This window comes from Pygocentrus nattereri, chromosome 23 (genome assembly GCF_015220715.1).
Source record: "Pygocentrus nattereri isolate fPygNat1 chromosome 23, fPygNat1.pri, whole genome shotgun sequence".
NCBI lineage: Eukaryota > Metazoa > Chordata > Actinopteri > Characiformes > Serrasalmidae > Pygocentrus > Pygocentrus nattereri.
This window is the reverse complement of record NC_051233.1, coordinates 17,656,117-17,677,567: the sequence shown is the minus strand read 5'-3', so window position 1 is coordinate 17,677,567 and position 21,451 is coordinate 17,656,117. Positions and strand designations below refer to the sequence as shown.

The 21,451-nt window shown below is 37.9% G+C and overlaps 1 protein-coding gene across 1 annotated transcript in view; it reads right to left on the bottom strand.

The window, feature by feature from the left end:
• The window catches only part of tlcd3a (TLC domain containing 3A), a 28,068-nt gene extending 7,591 nt beyond the window's left edge, over positions 1–20,477 (bottom strand). Inside the window, exons 1-4 of the mRNA XM_017703890.2 lie at positions 19,950–20,477; positions 10,039–10,125; positions 6,091–6,310; positions 220–315 (exon numbers count right to left, since the gene is read on the bottom strand). Coding sequence (XP_017559379.1) covers positions 220–315; positions 6,091–6,310; positions 10,039–10,125; positions 19,950–20,071 — 525 coding nt within the window. The 5' untranslated portion in view covers positions 20,072–20,477. The remainder of the gene's footprint in view (positions 1–219; positions 316–6,090; positions 6,311–10,038; positions 10,126–19,949) is intronic.
• Positions 20,478–21,451: the final 974 nt, after the last annotated feature.

The window sequence follows — 21,451 nt, the reverse complement described above, 5'->3', positions numbered from 1 at the left end:
TTCTGTATGTAGTACACATACTAAGGATGTCAGACCTCAGAAAAAATCTTTTCCATTCCTGCAGAAACATGCTCCAGTGTGTTTGTGTGTGTGGTCATTACAACCTCAGTAAGAACAGTTATCAGTTAACAATTAAGAGTCTCCTGAGGTCTGCAGATCTGTAAGCCCATCATCGAAAACCTGCAAGCAAGTCATTAAGAGTTTGCGCGTGTTCATTACCTGAATGAGGATTTTGCCCAGTGAGACAAAAGGTGTGCTGAGCTCTGTAAGGAAGAGGCAGCCAATGAAGTAATCACCCTGCTCTTTCCTAAAGAACTGAGGGAAGAAAAAAATAAATAAACAAAAAATTAGAAAAAAAAAAAAACCCAAAAAAAAAAAAAAAAACCCACACACAACATTCAGCAACACATTTACACACACCTCTTTTCTTCTTCTTTCGGCTGCTCCCTTTCGCCACAGCGGATCATCTGCCTCCATCTTGCCCTATCCACTGCCTCCTCTACTTTTACACCAACCATCTCCATGTCCACCTTCACTACATCCATAAACCTTCTCTGAGGTCTACCTCTTCTCCTTCTACCCGGCAGCTCCATCTCCAACATTCTTTGACCAATATGTCCACTATTCCTCCTCAATACATGTCCAAACCATCTCAACTTGGCCTCTCTGGCTTTATCTCCAAACTGCTCCACCTTTCACTGTCCCTCTGATTTGCTCATTTCTAATCTTGTCCATCCTTTTCACTCCCAATGAAAATCTCAGCATCTTCATTCCCGCCACCTCCAGCTCAGCCTCCTGTCTTTTAGACAGAGCCACAGTCTCCAAAAAATACATCATAGCAGGACGCACTACTATCTTGTAAACCTTCCCTTTCACACTTGCTGCTATCCTTCTGTCACACATCAGCCCTGACAACTGTCTCCACCCACTCCATCCTGCCTGCATCCTCTTCTTCACCTCTTCTTCTTATTCTCTTCCACCTGCTCTCTACTCTCACCACAGATTACAATGTCATCTGCAAACATCATGGTCCATGGAGCCTCCTGCCTGACCTCATCGGTCAACCTTTCCATCACCATTGCAAACAAGAAGGGGCTCAAAGCTAATCCCTGATGTAACCCTACCTTCACCTTGAAGCCATTTGTCACTCCAACTGCACACCTCACCACTGTCTCACTATCCTCATACATGTCCTGCACCATCCTAACATACTTTTCAGCTACACCTGACTTCCTCATACAGTTCCTCTCTTGGCACCCTATCATATGCCTTCTCTAGATCCACAAAGACACAATGTAGCTCCTTCTGGCCTTCTCTGTACTTCTCTACCAACACTCTCAATGCAAAAATTGCATCTGTGGTACTCTTTCAGGGCATGAAACCAAACTACTGCTCACTGATCTGAACCTCTCGCCTTAGCCTTGCTTCAACAACTCTTTCCCATACCTTCATGGTGTGGCTCATCAACTTTATACCTCTGTAGTTACTGCACATCACCCTTGTTCTTAAAAATGGGGACCAGTACACTACTTCTCCACATTTACACACATTTCACGTTTCTACTACTACTTCAACACATTTACACACACCAATGTCCCAATTTCAGACCCATGGAAATAATGAATAATGTGGTACTGCTATTGCTGTGCATTCCTTAAAGGGAAATTCTATTGATTTTTTGGAAATTCTACAATTCATTTATTAGCATGTAAAGAGTCATTCAAAATGTTGTCTGATGTGAAACATTTCACTGTAGAGAAACTGACTCACATTTCTTTATTATTCCAATATTCTTTTATTAGTAACCAGGGGTTGCGATGCTTACAATGCAAATATAGACATTTTACTTACCGTTCATAATGATCCAAGTGAACATTGCCTGAGTTACATGTGCCTGAGTTTTTATTTGTAATGAAAATGATAAAACAGAAGTGATGTTAAAAAAATAAGTTTCTGTGTTGACCATTTTGCCTCATAATGCCCTGCACATACCTCCCATGAATGTTCCATAAAAAACATGTTTTAGACCAAATCATAAAACAATGTATGAGGTATCTGGCAGCCTATTCATAATCATTGTGTGTAAGAACTTTCTGTGAGTAGGCCTGTCACGATAACAAAATTTTCAGAACGATAGTTTGTCCCAGAAATTATTGCGATAAACGATAATATTGTCATTTTAAAGTGCCATTATAGAATTTTTTCTTGCTTCTGGGCTCCCCAAAGGAGCTTTAAGACAATGTGCCACAATAATAATATAGTAGCATAATAATACAATTACATTTTAACGTGAAATGAACTTTTTTATTATTAAGAACAGACATTTGGCTTCCAATATGAAAATATTTTAATATCCCAAATAAATAAAACAAATAAAATACAACCACACTTGTGCTCTGTGGATTCTGAGAAAATTGCACAAAATATTAAACAGACCTTTATAACAAAATAAACTCTTTAACAAAAAGTGCAAAAGAATGGCATTGCAACATTAAGTAACAACATAAATATTAAAGTAACATTTACATTAACTTAACTTTTTTAAACTCTGAACATAACACAAAGGTACTTGGAGTCTCTCTTATCTGATCATATATGTATATGCTATAAATCACAGTGATACGAATCACAAATTCACAAAAAGTTTATAAATGTTTGCTTTTCGACCGTATTTAACGGCAGCATAGGCTATATGGCGAGTTACACTATCTGTGAGTGTGCGCCATTTTGCGCTATCGCGTTTGTATTTACACTGCTGAGCAAAGGCATCCGTAATAGCCACCTGACGGGAAGACCCCTCTCCAGCTCGGGAAGACCCCTCTCCAGTTGAAGTTTTTGTTTTTTAGCTCGGAAAACTGGGCTGGATGGTTGTGCTTTAAATGTGACCTCAGGTTAGTTGTATTGTCAGCTTTCGTTGACACCGTTTTGAAAGAAAGTCGACATACCGGCTCATTCACATTGATGGGTTCTCCACGCTCATTTGGCTTAAAGCCAAAATACTCCCACACCGGAGCCGTGGAATCGACTCTAAATCGTGGGGACGACTCTAAACGTTCTTGCTGGAGCTGTTTAGGTTTAAGAAAGTCCTATTAGCCTCGAATACGTTCGCGAGCTAACACATCTCCACCTGTGTGTGTGGAGGCACTGTTATTGACGCATACGCTCTCCGTGTACTGCACTCATTTCCTAACCGGTGGATGTCGCTCTCTGATCACAGATTCGTCTTCTCTTTCTAGTGTTGGGGGGGTGGGGGGGTGGGGGGGTGGGGGGGTTTGCGAGAGAGCAGCACTGCGTGACTTTCTGAAATCTAACGTAGTTGCGGTTTATTCTCATGTAAACAAATTTGCGCGGAAACCCAATGGCCAATTATCGACATCGGCAAAAATGATCGCGGTTAAAAAAAATATCGTACGATAAGTCGATAATGTAATTATCGCGACAGGCCTATCTGTGAGTGAATTTTTAGAGGCAGAAGTCTGGTTCCCATTACGACCCAGTGTGAACAACTCTGACTTAAGTTTCCTAAGAACATAGCATTCTACATTAAACCACTCTGACTGACTTTGTTTATATCATCTCAATGTTTTAATTATGCAGAAATAAAAAATAAGTGGAATTCCCTATACCCCTAACATAGGCAAAACATGACAGATGACTGAACATAAATACAATTATTCATTATAAAACAATTATAAATATTTTTGGTTTTAATGGTTGTCTTGAGAACAATTATTTGGGTACTTGTTAAAAAGGACAAAACACATACTCTAAGTGGTTAAAAAAAAAAGAAAAAAGACTTCACTTGTAGGTCAAACTTAAGACACCAAACATGTCTTTGCTTGTCAACTACATTTGGGGTAAGTGGAAAAGTGTCCCATTCCTTTAAGAATAGGAACAAATATATGACGAGCACATTTGGGTTTTGGTGTTTGGCCTTCTACACATCTTTTATAGCTGTTTATGTATTGGCAAATATGTCCATGAGATATGATGAGAATGATGTATATCCTTGCCCCACAATTCCCATATTGGCACATCCCTAAAACTGTCTTAAACATACATATCCAACACGTCCTGTGCACTCATTGGCCATTTAATGTTGTAACAGATGACAGGATTAAGATGTTAAGAACTCATCTGTGGCCAGACATGGGTATGCGTTTGAGTAGCAAAGGACAGATGAATAAAAGAGGAGATGGAGCAGCCACTGGAACAGACGGTGGCCACCACCAGTGTAACCTTATACCAGACAGTACAGTGCAAGGACAGTGTGTTAAAAGACCTGCCAAGAGGAACATAATTACAATATGCTTTGGCAAATTACTGTACAAACGTACACTATAAAAATGTAAAACACTTTAGCATCACATGGGTTTATGGATAATTTTGCCATTTTACCATGTAGTTAAAGATTCTGCATATGCATTTAAAATAAAGAGACAAATAGATCACACATAGCTGTCGGAGGTAATAAAAAGAAGGCATGAATATATATACATTGTGTTGCACATGCTACTGTATCAGCTGTATGTGATTTTTTTTAATGAGAGAGAGAGAGAGAGAGAGAGAGAGAGAGAGAGAGAGAGAGAGAGAGAGAGAGAGAGAGAGAGAGAGAGAGAGAGAGAGAGAGAGAGAGAAGCAGCAGCTGTACGTGAATAATGTAAACGAAGGTAAAGTGATCTCATATCACTACTGACGGCACAGAATCCCCAAAACAAAAGACCAGGTTTCCTCTACACCACTTTGTTCCCTGGCGCAACATTACACGCCTGTGCGTGTGTCTGTCTGTGTCCATCAATTCCTGTAGTGTAATTTATTAGGATAATTAGCACCAAAATTAAAATCCTTGACCGAAACCAAAAGCCAAATTCAGGACTGAAAACTGATACCGAGAAAAAAGCTGGCAATAATGTAAAAACAGTTCACTTGCTGAACTTACTAAAATGATAATGTAGGGCACTATCAAATGTCCTCAACAACAGAGAAGAGCTGATCATTTAAGCCAATGAATTTCATTATTTTTAAGTTATACTTTGTGCTTTGACCCTGTCATTTGAATTTTGTCATCATTTCATAAGCTGTTGCTGTAGATGGCATTAGTGTGCTGGCAGGGACTTTTTTCTCTGCTCCAGTTTTGCTGTATTGTGCATATTGGGCAGGATGTTTTGTTTTTAAGTGGTGCCAAACCTGTAGTGAAGTTCTTGAGCAATGTATCTCTTTTTGTATCTCAATGTATCTTATTTAACACGAACAGTTATTACAATTTGCTTGTGTAATGTTCCTAGTAAAAATCATGAAGTACAGCTGAGATTTTCACCACTCATCTGCTGTGGCTCAAGCTATTTGAACATTCCTGTGCTGACCAACTCAAGAGAGCTAAAAAAATACAAACAGCATTTTTAAAATCACTCATCATTTTCATTACTATTCAAATTATTTGGTCTTTCTATCGTAGGGTCAGAACAAACACGCTTCAATTTTAACTGATATTTCAGTTCACAGTGGCCATTTTGAGTCAAATGCTCCAATGAGGCACCACCCCACTTGATCAGTCAAATCATATTTAAAACAATAGCAATGATCTTGTTGGTGTGGTAGTGATAGAGCAGCTCCTGTGCTGTACTAACAGTGTGTGGAGGAGATGCTTCTCTTGATACCAACAGCTAAAAAAAAATTTTAAAAGGGAGTGTGATTTCATTGCAATAAACATCTGCTGTTTTTGCTGTCGTGTTGTAAACATGCTATAACACTAAAAATATAAAAGGAGAAAAACGGGTGATACTATTGCCTGAAGTGGTTAGACAACTGAGTCGTGTTCACAGAGTTCACTGAGCATTATTCTTTACAGGTCTTCCACACTTTTGCTTCTCTAGCTTTAATAGCTGCATGGAAAGTGGTTCAGTTTGCACTCTGGGCTGAGGTGAAGATGCGAGACATTCAACTAAACCTAATTTCTTTTAAACATTTTCCATATATTAGACAATAACTTCTCTCTAAAATTTTTGGTGTAGTTTAACCTACATTTTTTGTGAGTTAAAAAAAGAATACAGCCCTACAATAAATCTCTCTAGCTCTCTTACTGTTACTTACCAGCGTAATAGGCAGCAGGATGGTGAGGAGTGCGATGTGATGAAGCACCAGAAGGAACTCTTTCCTCACAAATGAGTTGACCGTCCTTAAAGAGTGCCCTTTGTAGTCCTCATGACCTTTGACCCAGAAACGATAGTAGTGGCTGAGGTACATGGCAAAGATGTCATATGACATGTAGGGAACTCCATACCAGATGACAAAAGTGGTGGCAAGCCAGTGCCTGAAATAGAAGTCGATACAAAGCAAGACAAATCATTCATATTAAAAAACAACAAAACTCTTCTCCACTGAGTTTTCCATTTGTCTCCATTCTTTTCATTTTTTTTGTATGTATTAGATAATTTGAAAATGCTAGCTGCACATAATATGTATGTTTTGTATGAAAACTATGCTGAATTATCCAACAGAAATGGCACAAAATTATTTCAAATATCTTAATATAACAATAACTATAATTTAAATAAATAAATATGTTCTTTAGCTTTCCAATGCAGAAATACTTGTATTTCATGTTTTTTTCCTTCATTTTTGTAAAACCTTCTGTCCTTAGTGTCAGAAAAGGCTGCTATTTAAATGATAATGTAGTTTTCAACATTTGTGATCAGAGCATGCAAGGGATAATACAAAATGTCATATATTTCCTTGTGATGCCATAAGTCAGCAGCACTCCATTTTTCAGGAGTTTAAACCACACTTGAGCCAAAAGAGTTTTAATAAGTGCATTAAATTGCTCTTTGAAGCATGGAGGACATGTTAATGGACATAAGGCAGAATGTCATAAACTCTACCTACACCTTACAAATGGCATATTAGTATATTGGTATTGATGGGTATCATTTTCAGACTATGTTGGTTTGGATATCAGACTGAGAAACTGAATCGGATTAAATCCAGTAACAAATCTATGCAGAAATAGTACACGCACACTGTGACGTTAACTGTATTTCCTCCTGCAGGGTAGTAGAATGTTGGGTAGTTTCAGCATTACAGCCTACCCATCTTAAATTAATTGATTCAATTAAGATTTTTTTTTTTAGGGGTGAACAATTATATCACAATCATATTAGTATCAGCAGATATTTGCTTAAATAAATATATATTGGCATCTCACATATGAAAATACTTTTCCAAACAAATTTTGTACAATGCAATTTATAGAATTTTGTACACAGGAAAAAAAACAACTAGTATAGGACTATACACATGGTTTTAATAATGATATCAGAACATTAAAAAAAATGGTACCCGGCCATTTCTAGTGGAAGTCCTTTGTCTTGCATAAATACATGAATTTTGATGGGACACAAACACAAATACAAAAACCTCATTTCACTCCAATTCAAATGCACACACAGTGAGGATTTAATAGGAGGCTTACAAAACAGAAATAATGCTCTTTGAAATGAGCACAGCACACATTAATAAAAGCTGATTGCACAGGTTAATTATGCAGACAAACCCACCCACTCCAACATACACAGTGCTAAAGCGTTGGTCTAAGCCTGAATTTCTGTATGCATCCCTGTTAGTCACATAACCTTCCTCAAAGACATCAAATACACACATGTGCGCACACGTCTACACGTGATTAGTGACTATCTGTTTAATGACACGTTAAGCTTACAGTCTGCATGGACTACAAACAGGCATTCAAAATAACTTGCAATCCGATGCACAAATTAAATAATAGTTCATTATGTCTTCTAGTCAACCACACGCACATATAGTACACACACAGGCAAGGACGCACAATCGTGGCTGTTCATGCACTCAAATCGGGAATTAAGCCCTCAAGTGGATTAACGGGGCAGCTGGGAGTTTTCTCTGGCCTGCTGGATTACTCTCTATTACACCACTCACACTCACTCACACACTCACACACACACGCGCCCTCTAGGCCATAGACAGGTGGCAGGCTGTGCTGCTAGTCATGCCTCTCTGCTTTGAAAAGGTGATGCTAATATTTGAAGAAGAACATCTGTTAACTAGCACTGATGTTCAGTTTCATCAGATCTTATACATGATGTGGTTTTTCTCGAGACTTAGTCATTTAGCTTGGGGAATGATGCCATTCTGACTCTAAGGTATGAGGATGTCCCGGCCTAGTGCTAATTAACATGTTTGCATGTTAGTCAGTTTGAAAACGAAAAAGCAAAGTGGCAAATGAAAAGTAAATCTCCAGCAGGTTGTGTCAAAGTTCGTTTGCATTTTCATTCTGTCCACACTGCTGAATCACAAACTGTCACTTTCCTGTTGATTTTGCATTGTCAGATATGCAGCTGATTGCTATGAAAAAGAAATAAGAACGTAAACACTGCATTTTGATTTCAGTTGACACGTATTCTGCAGTTCATGAAGAAATGCCAAAGCCAAAGTGAAGCTTGGATTGTCTTTTCTCTGTTAGCTTTTTCATTTTAGACATGGCCATGAAATGATAAATAGCAGTTTTAAATTTATTTTTATTTGTCACAAGTTACTCATGCTTATGTGAAAAAAGAAACTGCAAATTGTAGGCATTTCATTTTCAATTGTATCAGGATATTTTCACAGATGTTTGAAAAAGGAAATGGCAAAAAGAGGTCTGCACTTAAATTTTATTGTTTTAATTTAAATTCATTTCTTTTTTGGCTGGATTTGCCTCTCATAGGGATTTTGTTTGGACAGCTCCATTGTATCACTTAATTTTGGCAAGTGCAGTTATAATTGCTGAGGCCTTTCCATTAACAACTCCAGTGTCTTGATAATCCAATTTTACCTATTCTTATTTTATTTTCCTGTTGTGTTTAAAAGCTGGATGTTTTTGGTGGCAACACCAAATTAAAAGCTAATGTCTCCATCTTCATGCGAATCCACTGTAACTGGATTAAGGGTTAGGGTTAGGTGCAAACAAATGTTTTTTTGTGTGTGTGTGTGTCTGTGCAACTAATAAATATGAGTGACTGCTGAAGAGGTACAAATGAACTGTGTCATGTAACATCATAATAAAACCATAAACCACATTTATAAGAAACACTTTTTCCATTTTTTCTGCATCATTTTTACTGTACCATCAATTACCACAGAAAATTATTATACTTTTATAATACTGTTGGCTTAAACCTCATCTCTAAAATATGTAGAAGCTATTCGGAGGTTGTTTGTCCACAGATTTGTCCTGTTTGTTCAGCGTTTTAAAATACCTGACTATATCCTGGCCCCAAAAGTATTGAAAAACACTTAACACAATATCAAATTAATTTTAACCTCTTTGTGTGGAGAAAGCCTGGTTAAGAATTCCAACCAGACTGCACTAAGAGTACTGTAAAGCACAGAGGTGGAAAGGTCTATGACTGGGGCCATTTTTCTTACAATGGCATCGAAGAGCTTGTTGATGGGTCATGAACTTGGAGATGTACATCATAGTACAAAAGCGGTTCCACTTTGCCTAAGGGTTTCTGGCAATAATTGATGAAAACTCCAGCCACACCACTATGTTGATGATAAACTATCTGCAAAAACTCATCCCAGGAACCAGCTTAATTCACAAATACCTCTGGAAAAACCCCAAACAACTTTCATGTCAATTAATTTTTTCTACAGGGAAGTGAGCAAGAGATTTGGTTTAAACAGATACCAGACTAACAAGAGTAATTATAATAATAATAAAACTGTTCATGTAATACTCTTACAACCACATGAACACTAGCAAGGCATAATTCAGCAAATGGACTCTTCAAAATACTACAAAAAATATGAACCTTTCGAATTCAATGCACTCACTGAAGAGGGATTTTCTCCTAAATTACCAATCCAAATTAGAGCAATATTCACTGGCTACAAAGGAAAACTAAGCCTGAGCTCAGAATGGTCCCTTCCACACAAGTAGAAAGATTAGTGAACCTTCCAGCATGACAGAGTCAATGACTAGGTTGAATAGGAGGAGGCGGAGCACAGTATTGCATGACTCACCTGTCTGTTATCACATTGCCCCTACATGAGGACACCACGACGATCCCGGCCGTTGTGGCCATAATGGCATGAATGGAGGAGACCAGCCTTAGAGAGACACAGAAAGAGAGAAATATGAGACAGTTCAGAGCTTGCATGTACAAAGCAGCTGTTATCTTTTTTTTTTTTCCAGCTCATAAGTACAAAAACTGCAGATGTATTAGAGGTGTAGAGGGGGTGAAGGTTGCAGCTGTGTAGATTTTTTTAAAGGTTAGAATCAATTATAAAAATTTAAAATATACATCCATAAAAGCTGCACTATGTAAGATATACTTGGAAACACTAAAACTTAAAGAACTAACATTACCATGTTAAGAGACGGGAAAAAACAAAACATGCTAAAATATGGTGTCAGTGCAGTCCCCCTGTAAATCTTGGTGGTAATTTAAAAGTCAGAAAATGGCAGGAGTCCACAGCACACGCGGCTTTGTAAAGTGTTCTTCCACACCTTGCTTGCAAATATTTATTGTGTAAACTGTTTTCAAATATAAAAATAATTTGGTGTACCGTTTCAATTATCAATGGGCCACTACAATGTAAACTTATGAACTGTTTCTTTCCAGTTGTGGTGATAGGAACCAAGAGTCATGACGTTTACACGCAAATAAAGCAATTTAAATTCCTATCCAAACAACCAGTGAACCTACACCCGTTTTCTGAGTTTTTGCATATAATGTTGATAATTGTGAGTGGAGCACTTCAGATTAAATCTCTTTGAATGACTTTGTCAAAGCTGTGATATCTCTAATAATTACTACAGAAAAGTTTACTTTGATAAACACAACACTTCCCCCACCATTTATCACCTGGCTCTCCACATCACAGAACCCAAACCTCTGTGAGTTTTCTCTCTCTAACCCCAGAACTGCTGATGTGGGTATGAGGACTGAATGTAGCTCAGCTGAGCAGTAAAGGGCTGAGTGTTAATCAAACACTCTCAATGACCTCCAGGTTAATGGGGTTAAACAGAAAAGTCAGCCAGGATTCAAAGCCATGTCCCTTCCTGAAGCTCCAAAGGGAAACACAGTCAATTGGGTGTGTGGCCTGACCAGCAGTATTTCTACACAAACTGTACCAACTAATTTATTACAGCCATGTCAGTATGTGAACAATATCTCAAATAGACAGCAGTAAGGAAAGGTGAAAGAAAATGCAAAAACATCAGTCCTTCTCTGACATTCTGGAGAAGCCCTCTGACCCAGACCCAATTATAGCACTGTTTGGCTTTTAATAATAATAATAATAATAATAATAAAAATTGTAAAAATTTAATAAAAAACAAAAAAAAACACACAACAACCCTGTCAAAATTTAATACATCATATTTGCTCTAAGCTGCTAGTGGGTACACACAGATAGGGCTTATCGGTAACAAAGCCACTCTGGGACCCTGATGGGAAATCTTTTGCAGCAGCTTCACTATGAAAATATTAAGATTTAAATGAAAGACAAGGTCAGAAAACTGGACCATGTGGCAACTTTTTATTAATTATATAGATTTCAACAATTCTGCACTGAACAAATCTAAAATCTAGTCGAGCATGTAACTACTGGATGCTCTACACTTGTCAGGAAGTCTTTTTTGACATGTTTTCCTTATTTACTTATTGTTCACAGACAATGCATTTTTTACTTTAACTGAACCCTTTCTGGTTCATATCATCATGCCTCAGGGATTGTGGGTGAAAATGAACAAGTTGGCCAGTCTCAGTCAAAGATGCTGTGCCTGCAGAGTGTCATTTCTTTTACATTAAGCTGGCAACAGCTGCATTTTACCTATCTGCATATCCATGTGTATGCACTTCCTTATATTCCGATTTTATCAACCTGACAGGAAACACATTTTTTCAAACAGTTGTCTGCTCTGTGAGCTGTGACAATATTAAGCCTTTCAGAGACAGTTGATGGATTAATAAGTTTGTTTGTAGCACCAAAGCATTAAAAGTTATTAAGAGTTTTCTGTAAAGCATTTAGTAGTCTCTTGCACATTTAATGACTTACCATGCGTTTTCTGGTTTCTGACCACATTGAGCAACAAGATACACCAGATTCTCAGACAAGGTAGGTGGTTAATTGCTGAGTAATCAAAACAAAATAAGGTTTTACAGTTTTTGCATAACCAGCTGTTATTCCTGCTGTTTCATACATATATGTATTACAAAATCACTTCACTACTACACAAAATAAAAATAACAGAATATTTATTTATTTAAGGCACCACTATAAATGTATTTTCTCCACTGTAAGACTGAAAAACCACCAACATTTCTGCAACAGTTCTGCAACTGCTGATATCTGAACTGTGCCTTGCCCAAATGACGACCCTCCCCCCCTCCCTTCACAGTAAATGTCTGACACCAAGCTAGCACAATTTACCTAGCATTTTACAAATGTTTAACTTGCTAATTGGTACAATTGCTCTACCTTGATGTTTACATTTAAAATTTAAGACTTTTTTTGCAAGAATTTTATGAAAGAAATATTAATAAATATTTCACTCACTTTTTTTTAATGGTTTTCCTTTTTTTCTTGCAATAAACCAGTGGTTGTTTCAATAGTGGTTACTTTTTTCTATGCTAAATTGCAAACCAAAACATGACCTGAAAAACAAGAACTGAATTGAAATATAAAAGCACTGAACCATTACACCACCAAAAATAACATACTGTTATCCCCTAACAATGTTTTTTAATATATTGTATGCCATATCATCAACCACAACAAATATCAAAAATAATTGCAAAGTGGCTTTCTGTAGATATCGCATAGCCCTAACAGTAAATAAAAAGCTGAAGTTGTTCAAGTGTGTGCTGTAGCAGTAGTGTGAGTTGGACTGGATCGTGGCCTAAGGTCTCTTGACTGGTTACCAAAAGGTCCATGGCTGAACTTCCTCCATGGGGTGACATTTGTTCGTCATGACAACGCCAGCCACATGACCTGGGCCTGGCCAGCTTATGCTCGAGTTGGCCACTGGAAAAGCTGCCCCTTCTTCAAACACACACACTGTTCTACCCCCACCATAACCATCAGCCCATGGAAACTCTCAGACCGAACATTGTCACAAGACCCAGATTTCCACAATCCACTCTTTGTGTTCTCTCTCGCTCTGAGAGCTGGGAGCAGAGGGGAGAGAGAGAGAGAAGAGGAAAAGGTGCTTTTGTTGTGGGTTGTCTTTTCTTTCATCCTCCCTTCAGCAGGGTGTGTAACGTTAACTCCACAGTTCTTTCTATAGAACTGTCTGTCTTTCTAAAATCATTATCTCCTATTATCCACAACATTATTATTTTTTGTTGCTCTCTTTCTCTATTTATAATCTCCATCATAAATTGTTTCAATCAGTGTATCAGTTGGCTATTAAAGTACATCATTATGAAGGTTTAAGAAATGTGTCAGCAGTAGAGAAAATCTCACCTTCATTCTTTTGAGGAGACTTGCTTTCAGCTTTTCAAAGAAATCTGCATGGATATGTTTCTGCTTCTCAGGATCCGAGTAATCCAAATTGATTCAGGTCTGGGCTCTGGAGGGGCCAGTCCATTGTTTTAGACCTGCCTAGTGTTATTACCTTGCTGTAGAATTAATTTCTTTTCAATGGAAGAGGGTACTGCCTGATGTATTATTGATGTATTGCTTATCAACATTACATTGTGCAAAGTGTTTTGCTTCTGTTAAACAATTTCCTGATTCCCCCAATACTAAAAAATGAAATGCTCCCACCATAACCTACCATGGAAATTAAATATACGAAAATTTAGTCTCTGTAAAGCACTGGAGTCTATTTACTGTTCACTTTTTGAATGTGTAAATTGGTACTAGTTCATGCTATTTAGCAAAAATTTGAGGTTCTTAAAATCAGTTTTGGTGACAATTTCCAAACTGGTTGGGCCCGACTACAAATATTAACTCTTCATTTTTCTCCTTAGGTTTAGTGAAGCTGAAGGGCTGAAGAGGCTGAGCTGGCGGCTCTCGACTGCTTCTCTCTGCCTAATGGGAGTGGAGCATTCAGAGCAGCACACATACACACACACACGGAGGAAAATAACAGAACCACTTTAGCCTGAATGATTCAGAAAGGACTCCCAAAATACCACACACACTCAGGTCAAGATAACACACTGCTGTCAATGTCCAGACAGTGTGTCTCTTCATTATCACTTCCATAATAATCCTCTTCCTGCTTACTGCATTTGGAATAAAAGCAGGAAAGCACAGCCCTTCTCTGACCCCTGCTAATGCATACCACACTGAGTACCACACAGGGTGTTAATATTAAACAAGATAGTTAAGAACAAACAGTCATTTAGAAACTCCACTGTTAAAGAAGGTCTGCGCTGTAAAACAGTGGTTTTCAATCTCAGTCCTAAGGACCCATTGTTTTGCACAGCTTTAACGATTCCCTGCCCCAAAACACCTGATCCAGCTTATCAGGTAATTATCAAGCTCTTCATGTGTTGGATCAGGTGGGTTGGAGGCAGAGAATAACTGAAACTGCAGGGCAGTGGGCCCCCAGGACTAGGATTGGAAACCACTGAGCTAAACTTAGGTCTGTCTGAAAGCTGCAAAGCTTAAAGTCATGCTGAACTGACCGAAGGCCCAGGATCTTTCCACTTCCAGGGTCGAAGGTGTTTCAGATTCCTTTTCCTTCTCCTTAGTGTTAAGTTCCATCGCTCCTGCCATAACACCAGCATGCTGGTGTATTGTTGGTGTAATCCACTCAAAGCTCCATTCCATTATAAATCATTCAGTTCTCTTAAATAACATACCAAGTCACTCTAGCTCTCCATCCTACCATTCTGTTCTTTCTGAGTTCACCACTACCATACAGTGCTAAAATTAGCTCAGAGAAGTAGAAAGTCTGGAGAGTCAACATTTCACTTTCACATGAACTGATCTTCATGAACCTTAGGTCTTTTTTGGTCATAGTACTTGGAGCTTATGCCAGACACAAGAACAAATATTCCATTCAGGAGTGTTCAGTCATCGAACCATGGCTCACTTCAGCACTGCTATTGGTTAAATGCTATACAGTCAAATCTGACTGTAAAAGGAGTTTAAAATCAGCATTAAAGTTCTGCTATGCATCAGGTTAATCTTTTCCATGTATGTTTGAACAAACTAAAATATGGTAGAAGTACATGTAAATTTGAGCTGAAACAATCAAAATTGTAAATAATATCAACAGTAACAGTAAAAACTACAATCATTACATTACAATGACACAGCAATGCTTGTACTAAGGGTTACATGCACATTGATACAAACACTAGACTATACATTCCATTTAAAAGACTAAGCTTTAGACTACTGACAGAATAAATTACTACTTACCGACAATACAGAACAGTTTACCTAGTACAGTAGATCATATACTGCAATATTATCAAACTACAATATTTTGGTGATTTCACCTTTCATTATTTTCAGTTATTGCCGTTTTAACACTATAAGGCTAACCCTAACCTCTGGCCAGCAGGGTGCGGGCAGTGCCCATTCAGATCTACAACAAACTAACTGGCTCATTAGCCAGCTGGATACTTATCTACATTGGTTCAATATTGAAACACTTGCATGCATTAGAGAGTGCCTTCTGTAAATTATATGTATATGAAGGCAAACTAGGGACAAACACACAGAGTACATGCAGAGTAGTTCATAGCTCATTTTGGAGGCCAAATCTGAGCTCATTCATGTTTTTCACTGTGTGCTCTTGATCAACTACAAATGAATGTTTCTAAAAGGAGCTGACACATTTTTTTCCCTTCTAATACCGATACTAAGTCAAACCTAGAAGTCGATATTTATACAGATTTTTTTTTTTTTTTTTTTGGACATTTTATAAAAATTCCATGTTCTGTGTCACAAATAAAACATTCAGCTTGACGGAATGGCATTTACTTGTTGGATTTTAAAAAATAAATAAATATACATACACACACACACACACACACACACACACACACACACACACACACACACACACACACACACAAACAAAAACCCGCTTTTGTTTGTTTACCATTTACATGTATTATTTACTATTATGTAAATAGCAAAAAGAACCATATTTAACAACTTGAGTAAAAACTTAAAATATCTAATCATGTCAAACACTTAAACAAAACTGAATAAATATAGATAAACCTGTAGTGTGCACATGTAAACACGCAACAGCTTCTCTGGCTAGAGAACAACAGTGCTGAATGTTGTTTCCTATCCAAATTGAAGCAGTGTGCGACAAGAACCTGCTGCTGAGCAATCCAGCTGACCAACAGAGGCCCACTCTAGCCCAGCTAGCACATTGCTATGCTGAAACCTAAATCATTATGCTGATAGTCCAGCAATTTCTTCCACTCCTTCAAAAATATCTGGACTAATATTAACTGTATGTGACTACACAGAGGTAGATGAGTGATTACTAAACAAAGCCTGGCTCAGCCATTCAGGTAAGATACTCCTGTTAGTGTGTTTTTACCACACACACACACACACATACACATACACATATACATATACATATACATATACATATATATACACACATATGCAGCAAAAAGACACAATACAAGTGGTTTGTCCATATGGCACCACCCTATACTCCTGTGGCTGTACCATGTACTAACAGTATATTTAGACATGAAAACTCATGAGCAGTACAAAAGTTGACAAGTTTAAAAAAAGCAATCCTCCATAGCACAGTCTGGTGACATCATTCCCGGAAGGTTTTTTTTTTTTTGGTAAGACTAAACTATATGGGCATTTTCTTTGGAACCATTAGTTCATTGAGTTAAATACCTACACAGTATAAGTCTGAATATTGCACTTTTCTAGATATCTAGATTTAACTGTTAAAAAAATCTGCTACTTACATAGCAAGGTCAAAAGGACAATGGGCGTCATGCACCAATATCTTACTAATTTTCTTAAATTTGCCTTAAACTTACAAAATTCTCAGCTGGCAGTGTAAACCAGTTGCACTTTCCAGCAAGGAAAAGACATGAAGCCTTCTCCTCTGAACGTATTCTTTTGAGTATTTCCAGATATTAATAAGTAATTTACTGTGAAAGTCACATGTTTATGTTACAACATACATTTTCTATATTTTATACATATAATTAACAAAAAGGACAAAAAAAAAGTTTGTATGTAAAACAAACTGCAACTAAAATTTCAGGATTTTTTAGGACAGGCCTAAAAGATGGTATGATGTACAAGAACAGTTTCTCAAAAAAGCACATAAAAGACCAAGGATAATGCATCATATGGTGACCTTATCAAATTGCCAATTACTCTGAGATTCCACACCATCAGTTTGTAAGAGGACACTAGGCTAGGCTAACAGTAGGCCTAACTCATATTTGAATCCTTGTGTGTGGCATGTGACAAAAGCAGTGTGCACAAAAAAAGTAGGTAAAAGGGAAACTAACACAGGAAATGCAAAGGTTGAAGAGTTACTCATTTTCAGAATTACTAGGGGTAGCACTGAACCAGAGTAAGCACAGCAGGCATTTATACTTTCTATTGGAATACAGACAATAAAAACAGTCTTTATGAGTGTGTATTTGAAAATAGCTTGATTTGTTTTTTTGTTTTTCACAAAAAACTTTGAATGTAATTATAGATTCCAAAATCATGTAGTGGAACCTCAATGCTCTCTTATCTGAGGAAGCTGAGTCGTCTAGCTAAAAAGTGCATGGCAGGGGTGCCAGACTGAAACTGCAAAGCGAAACAAACTCAAAGCTTGCAAATTTGAGGATGACTGTGCGAGGCCAAGATGAAGCTGAGAACACATTTCAAACTGCAGCATTGCTTTCTGAACAGTGGATAAAAGCATGGATGTTAAACGGCTCTTACCAAGAAACAACACTGGCACAGCCTCTGCCCTTTCACAAGGTGAGTGGTGATTGGTTTAACACTGGCCGCAGATTTCACTCCTGCCAATATTACAAAACCAAGCCAACTACACGCAGGACAAAGATCATAAGAGCAGAAATGCTTTTCACACAACTGGGGCAGATATAGTTACTCAAATTATAATAACTTCATTTTTAAAAAGTGCTTGATGAAACTGAATCTAGACAATGATAAGTCCATCTTGTGTAATGATCATGCATATTTTGTATTCCCCACTGGTCTCTTATTCAGTACAAAACAGACCCTGATAGACAAATGTACATGTATCATTTATATTAGGGTTGCATATCGAAATAATATCAGTATCGGCATATGTTTGCTTTAAATAAAGTATCAGCATCAGACAGACATATAGACTTAATTAATTAATGATATATTTATCATTGAACGTTTGCGGTAATTTACCAGGACTTTTCAGTAAATTGTCTGCATTTTATTAATTTCACTGAATTGTAAGCCTTTACAAACAAATACTAGTCCTGGTGGATGTACATTTTACAAATGTTTACATACCATTATTAGAAAATATGTATATTAAAAACACTGAACGTCAGTCATCTAACATTTTTCTGCATTGTCTTTTAAAAAGCTTGCTTTTCTACCTTCTTTAAAATTAAGTATTCTTAAATCCTTAAAATGATTTTTTGTTGCATCTGTAAAGCCTATAACTTCCTACAGTGCACAATATTATCCCCGAACGATGTAATATATTTTCAATGATTTAGACAGGAAAGGTGTAAAAGTCTGCACTTAACAAGAGTGTGCATTGATGTCAGCTTATCACTTGTCTACACTACACAGCCATTCAGGCCAGTACCAAAAAAAAAAGCTATCTGCCTTTAGGACAAACAGACCATTATAACCCAACTGCATGTATGACAACTGATAAGGGCTGTACGTTCCTCCCATACTGGGGACAAAAACACACTTCAAAGATACTGAAATGTGCTTACAGCAAATAGGATCTTAATGTCCCCCAACCCAGTCTGTCTACAGACTAAAGGCCTTTGCAAGGGATGTAGCAAAACCTTTGAACCTGCTTTAAATCTGAACAGTTTGCAATATTTTACCCCCAACTGGTAGCTATCATTCTAGTGCAGTGGTTACTAACCTCCTGCTCTGTTGGTAACCACCCAAATAATCAGCTCCTTTTTGAGCTGAAGTGGTTCACAATCCAGTATACAGGGCAGAGGGTACTCCAGGAGCAGCGATGGCAACCTATGGTGTATAAGTGATGGGTGAGCATTTGGTTTACGCCTCATAGTCATTCGACCACTCTCAGCCAATCAAACTGCAGCGTGTTTGGTGGTCGCTGAATGGGCGAGGGGTGTGCAATGTATTGAATAAGAACCGAGATGTGTATCCCAACAATTCCTGGTAAATGTAGTTATATAGCAAATAAATGTGATTCTATTTCACTACTAACAAGACAACTGCACATTTAATTATCGGTTCTCCGCGTGAAGCTCTGAGTTGCAAAGCACTGAAGAAAAAAGAAACTGCCTTCTTAATGTCTATTTGGATCTTAATTTTTATAGACAGGACTACAGTGAGAGACATCTTAGAAGAGATTATCACTATGTCAGCATAGCATGATAATCCTAACACACACAAAAAGGATTATTATAATTAAATGTGTCACTGTGTCCTGTCAACAAATTAGGATAGTTTCAGATGTTGCTTTTTAAATACAAATTATTAGAATGAAGTCGCCTTGTTTCAAACCTGAGGTAGTGCTAAAAGGGTTGGATAAGACCACAAAGGCGAAGTTAGCTTCTTACTCGAATTTTTGTGTTCCACCTTAAATGGTGCAGCAGGTCCAACAGCCTGTGGTGGCGCCAGAATGAATGCAACTGCCGCACCGTTTAAGCCATTTAAGGTGGACAGGGCGATTCAAATAAGACGCTTGAGAACAGGAAGACGACTTGAGCGTCGGTTTCTCAGGTTAAACACTTCACACTCACCTTTCACTGACCAACACGACGTCCGCCTCGGTCCACCGCTTGAAAACAGCTGGCAGGGCTTTCCGAAAGGCGAGAAACAAGCCGGGAAAGAGCACGGCACCGGACACCAGCACACGCCACATCTTCGGCTTCGACAAAGAGTGTCCCGTTATACAGCACCGTGTGTGTGAATCGTCGAGCTAGCGTCTGTTTATCTGTGGTTACCTCGCTCGAGCTTTCACCACAGCAGAGCGCATTAGAGCTCTGGCCTTCTGTCCTCACTCTCTCTCTCCCTCCCTCACCTCAGAAACACGCCGCTACACACCGAAAACAAGCGGCCAAAGAATTCGGGGTCGATTAACATTAGTCTTCACTTCACCTCTGACGGTAAAAAAAAGCCTTAGCTTACTACATATTATAATTTTTAGCTAATGTCATAATTGCCCGGTTAACTAAGGTTTGCTTAAACCCCGGCTGCAACATGAGACCTGTTTTCCACGCCGGTGCAGGAGATGAAGTGTCCTGAAAGCAGCGTTGGTTCCTGTTATGTGTGCTACTCTCAAGTGGAGCTTTGGAGTGGATAATCGCAGTGCTCTGCTCAACAGCACCACCTAGAAGCCCAATAGGGGAATACAGGGCCTTCCACAATTATCATAGCAAAATACACTACAGAAAAACCATTCCCGTCACTTACAATCTGTCACATCACATATGTGCGTATGCATACATACACGTGTGTGTGTGTGTATATATATATATATATATATATATATATATATATATATATATATATACACATAGATAGACAGATATATATAGATATATAGATAGAAAGCATGGAAGAAATGGCCCAAAGCCATAATAAACATGACCCTGTAAGAATGCAATTTACTATAACAACCACCTCAGTCAATTTTTTCTTTAATTTTTTTAGATTCCAGTTTGAATCTATTAGATGGTGAAACAAACCAATATACCCAGCAAGTTACATGCAAATTCAACTGTGCTAACAATACTTAGCACAGTACTGTGCATAGTTAATTTGTTGACTGTGTGCTTGGCTGCCACATATTTTTTTCCTTAGCATATACACACTACCAGTGTTGGACAGTAACTAAGTAAATGTAATTAGTTACTGTACTTAAGTAATTTTTTGTGTATCTGTACTTTACTTAAGTATTTCCATTTTGGGTGACTTTTTACTTTGACTCCACTACATTTCAATGTCAAATATCTTACTTTTTGCTCCACTACATTTTGAGAAATCTGTCGTTCCTTTTGGTTTTTGTGCGTATAAAAACGTAACATGTCAAAACAAAAGAACACCAATCAGGGCACATCGGTCACTTTGTTCTGAGCTTGTTTTGACCTGTTGGCCATACCAACCCAGTACAAGCACACCGTTCAAAGTCAGTGCAGCAGTGTAAAAATGTTACTTATTTGTGAACCTGTGTTAAAAGCAATTTTTTATTCAACTTGTAACTAAGTTACAAAGTAATCTTAAACTGAAATTTTGCTTGTTT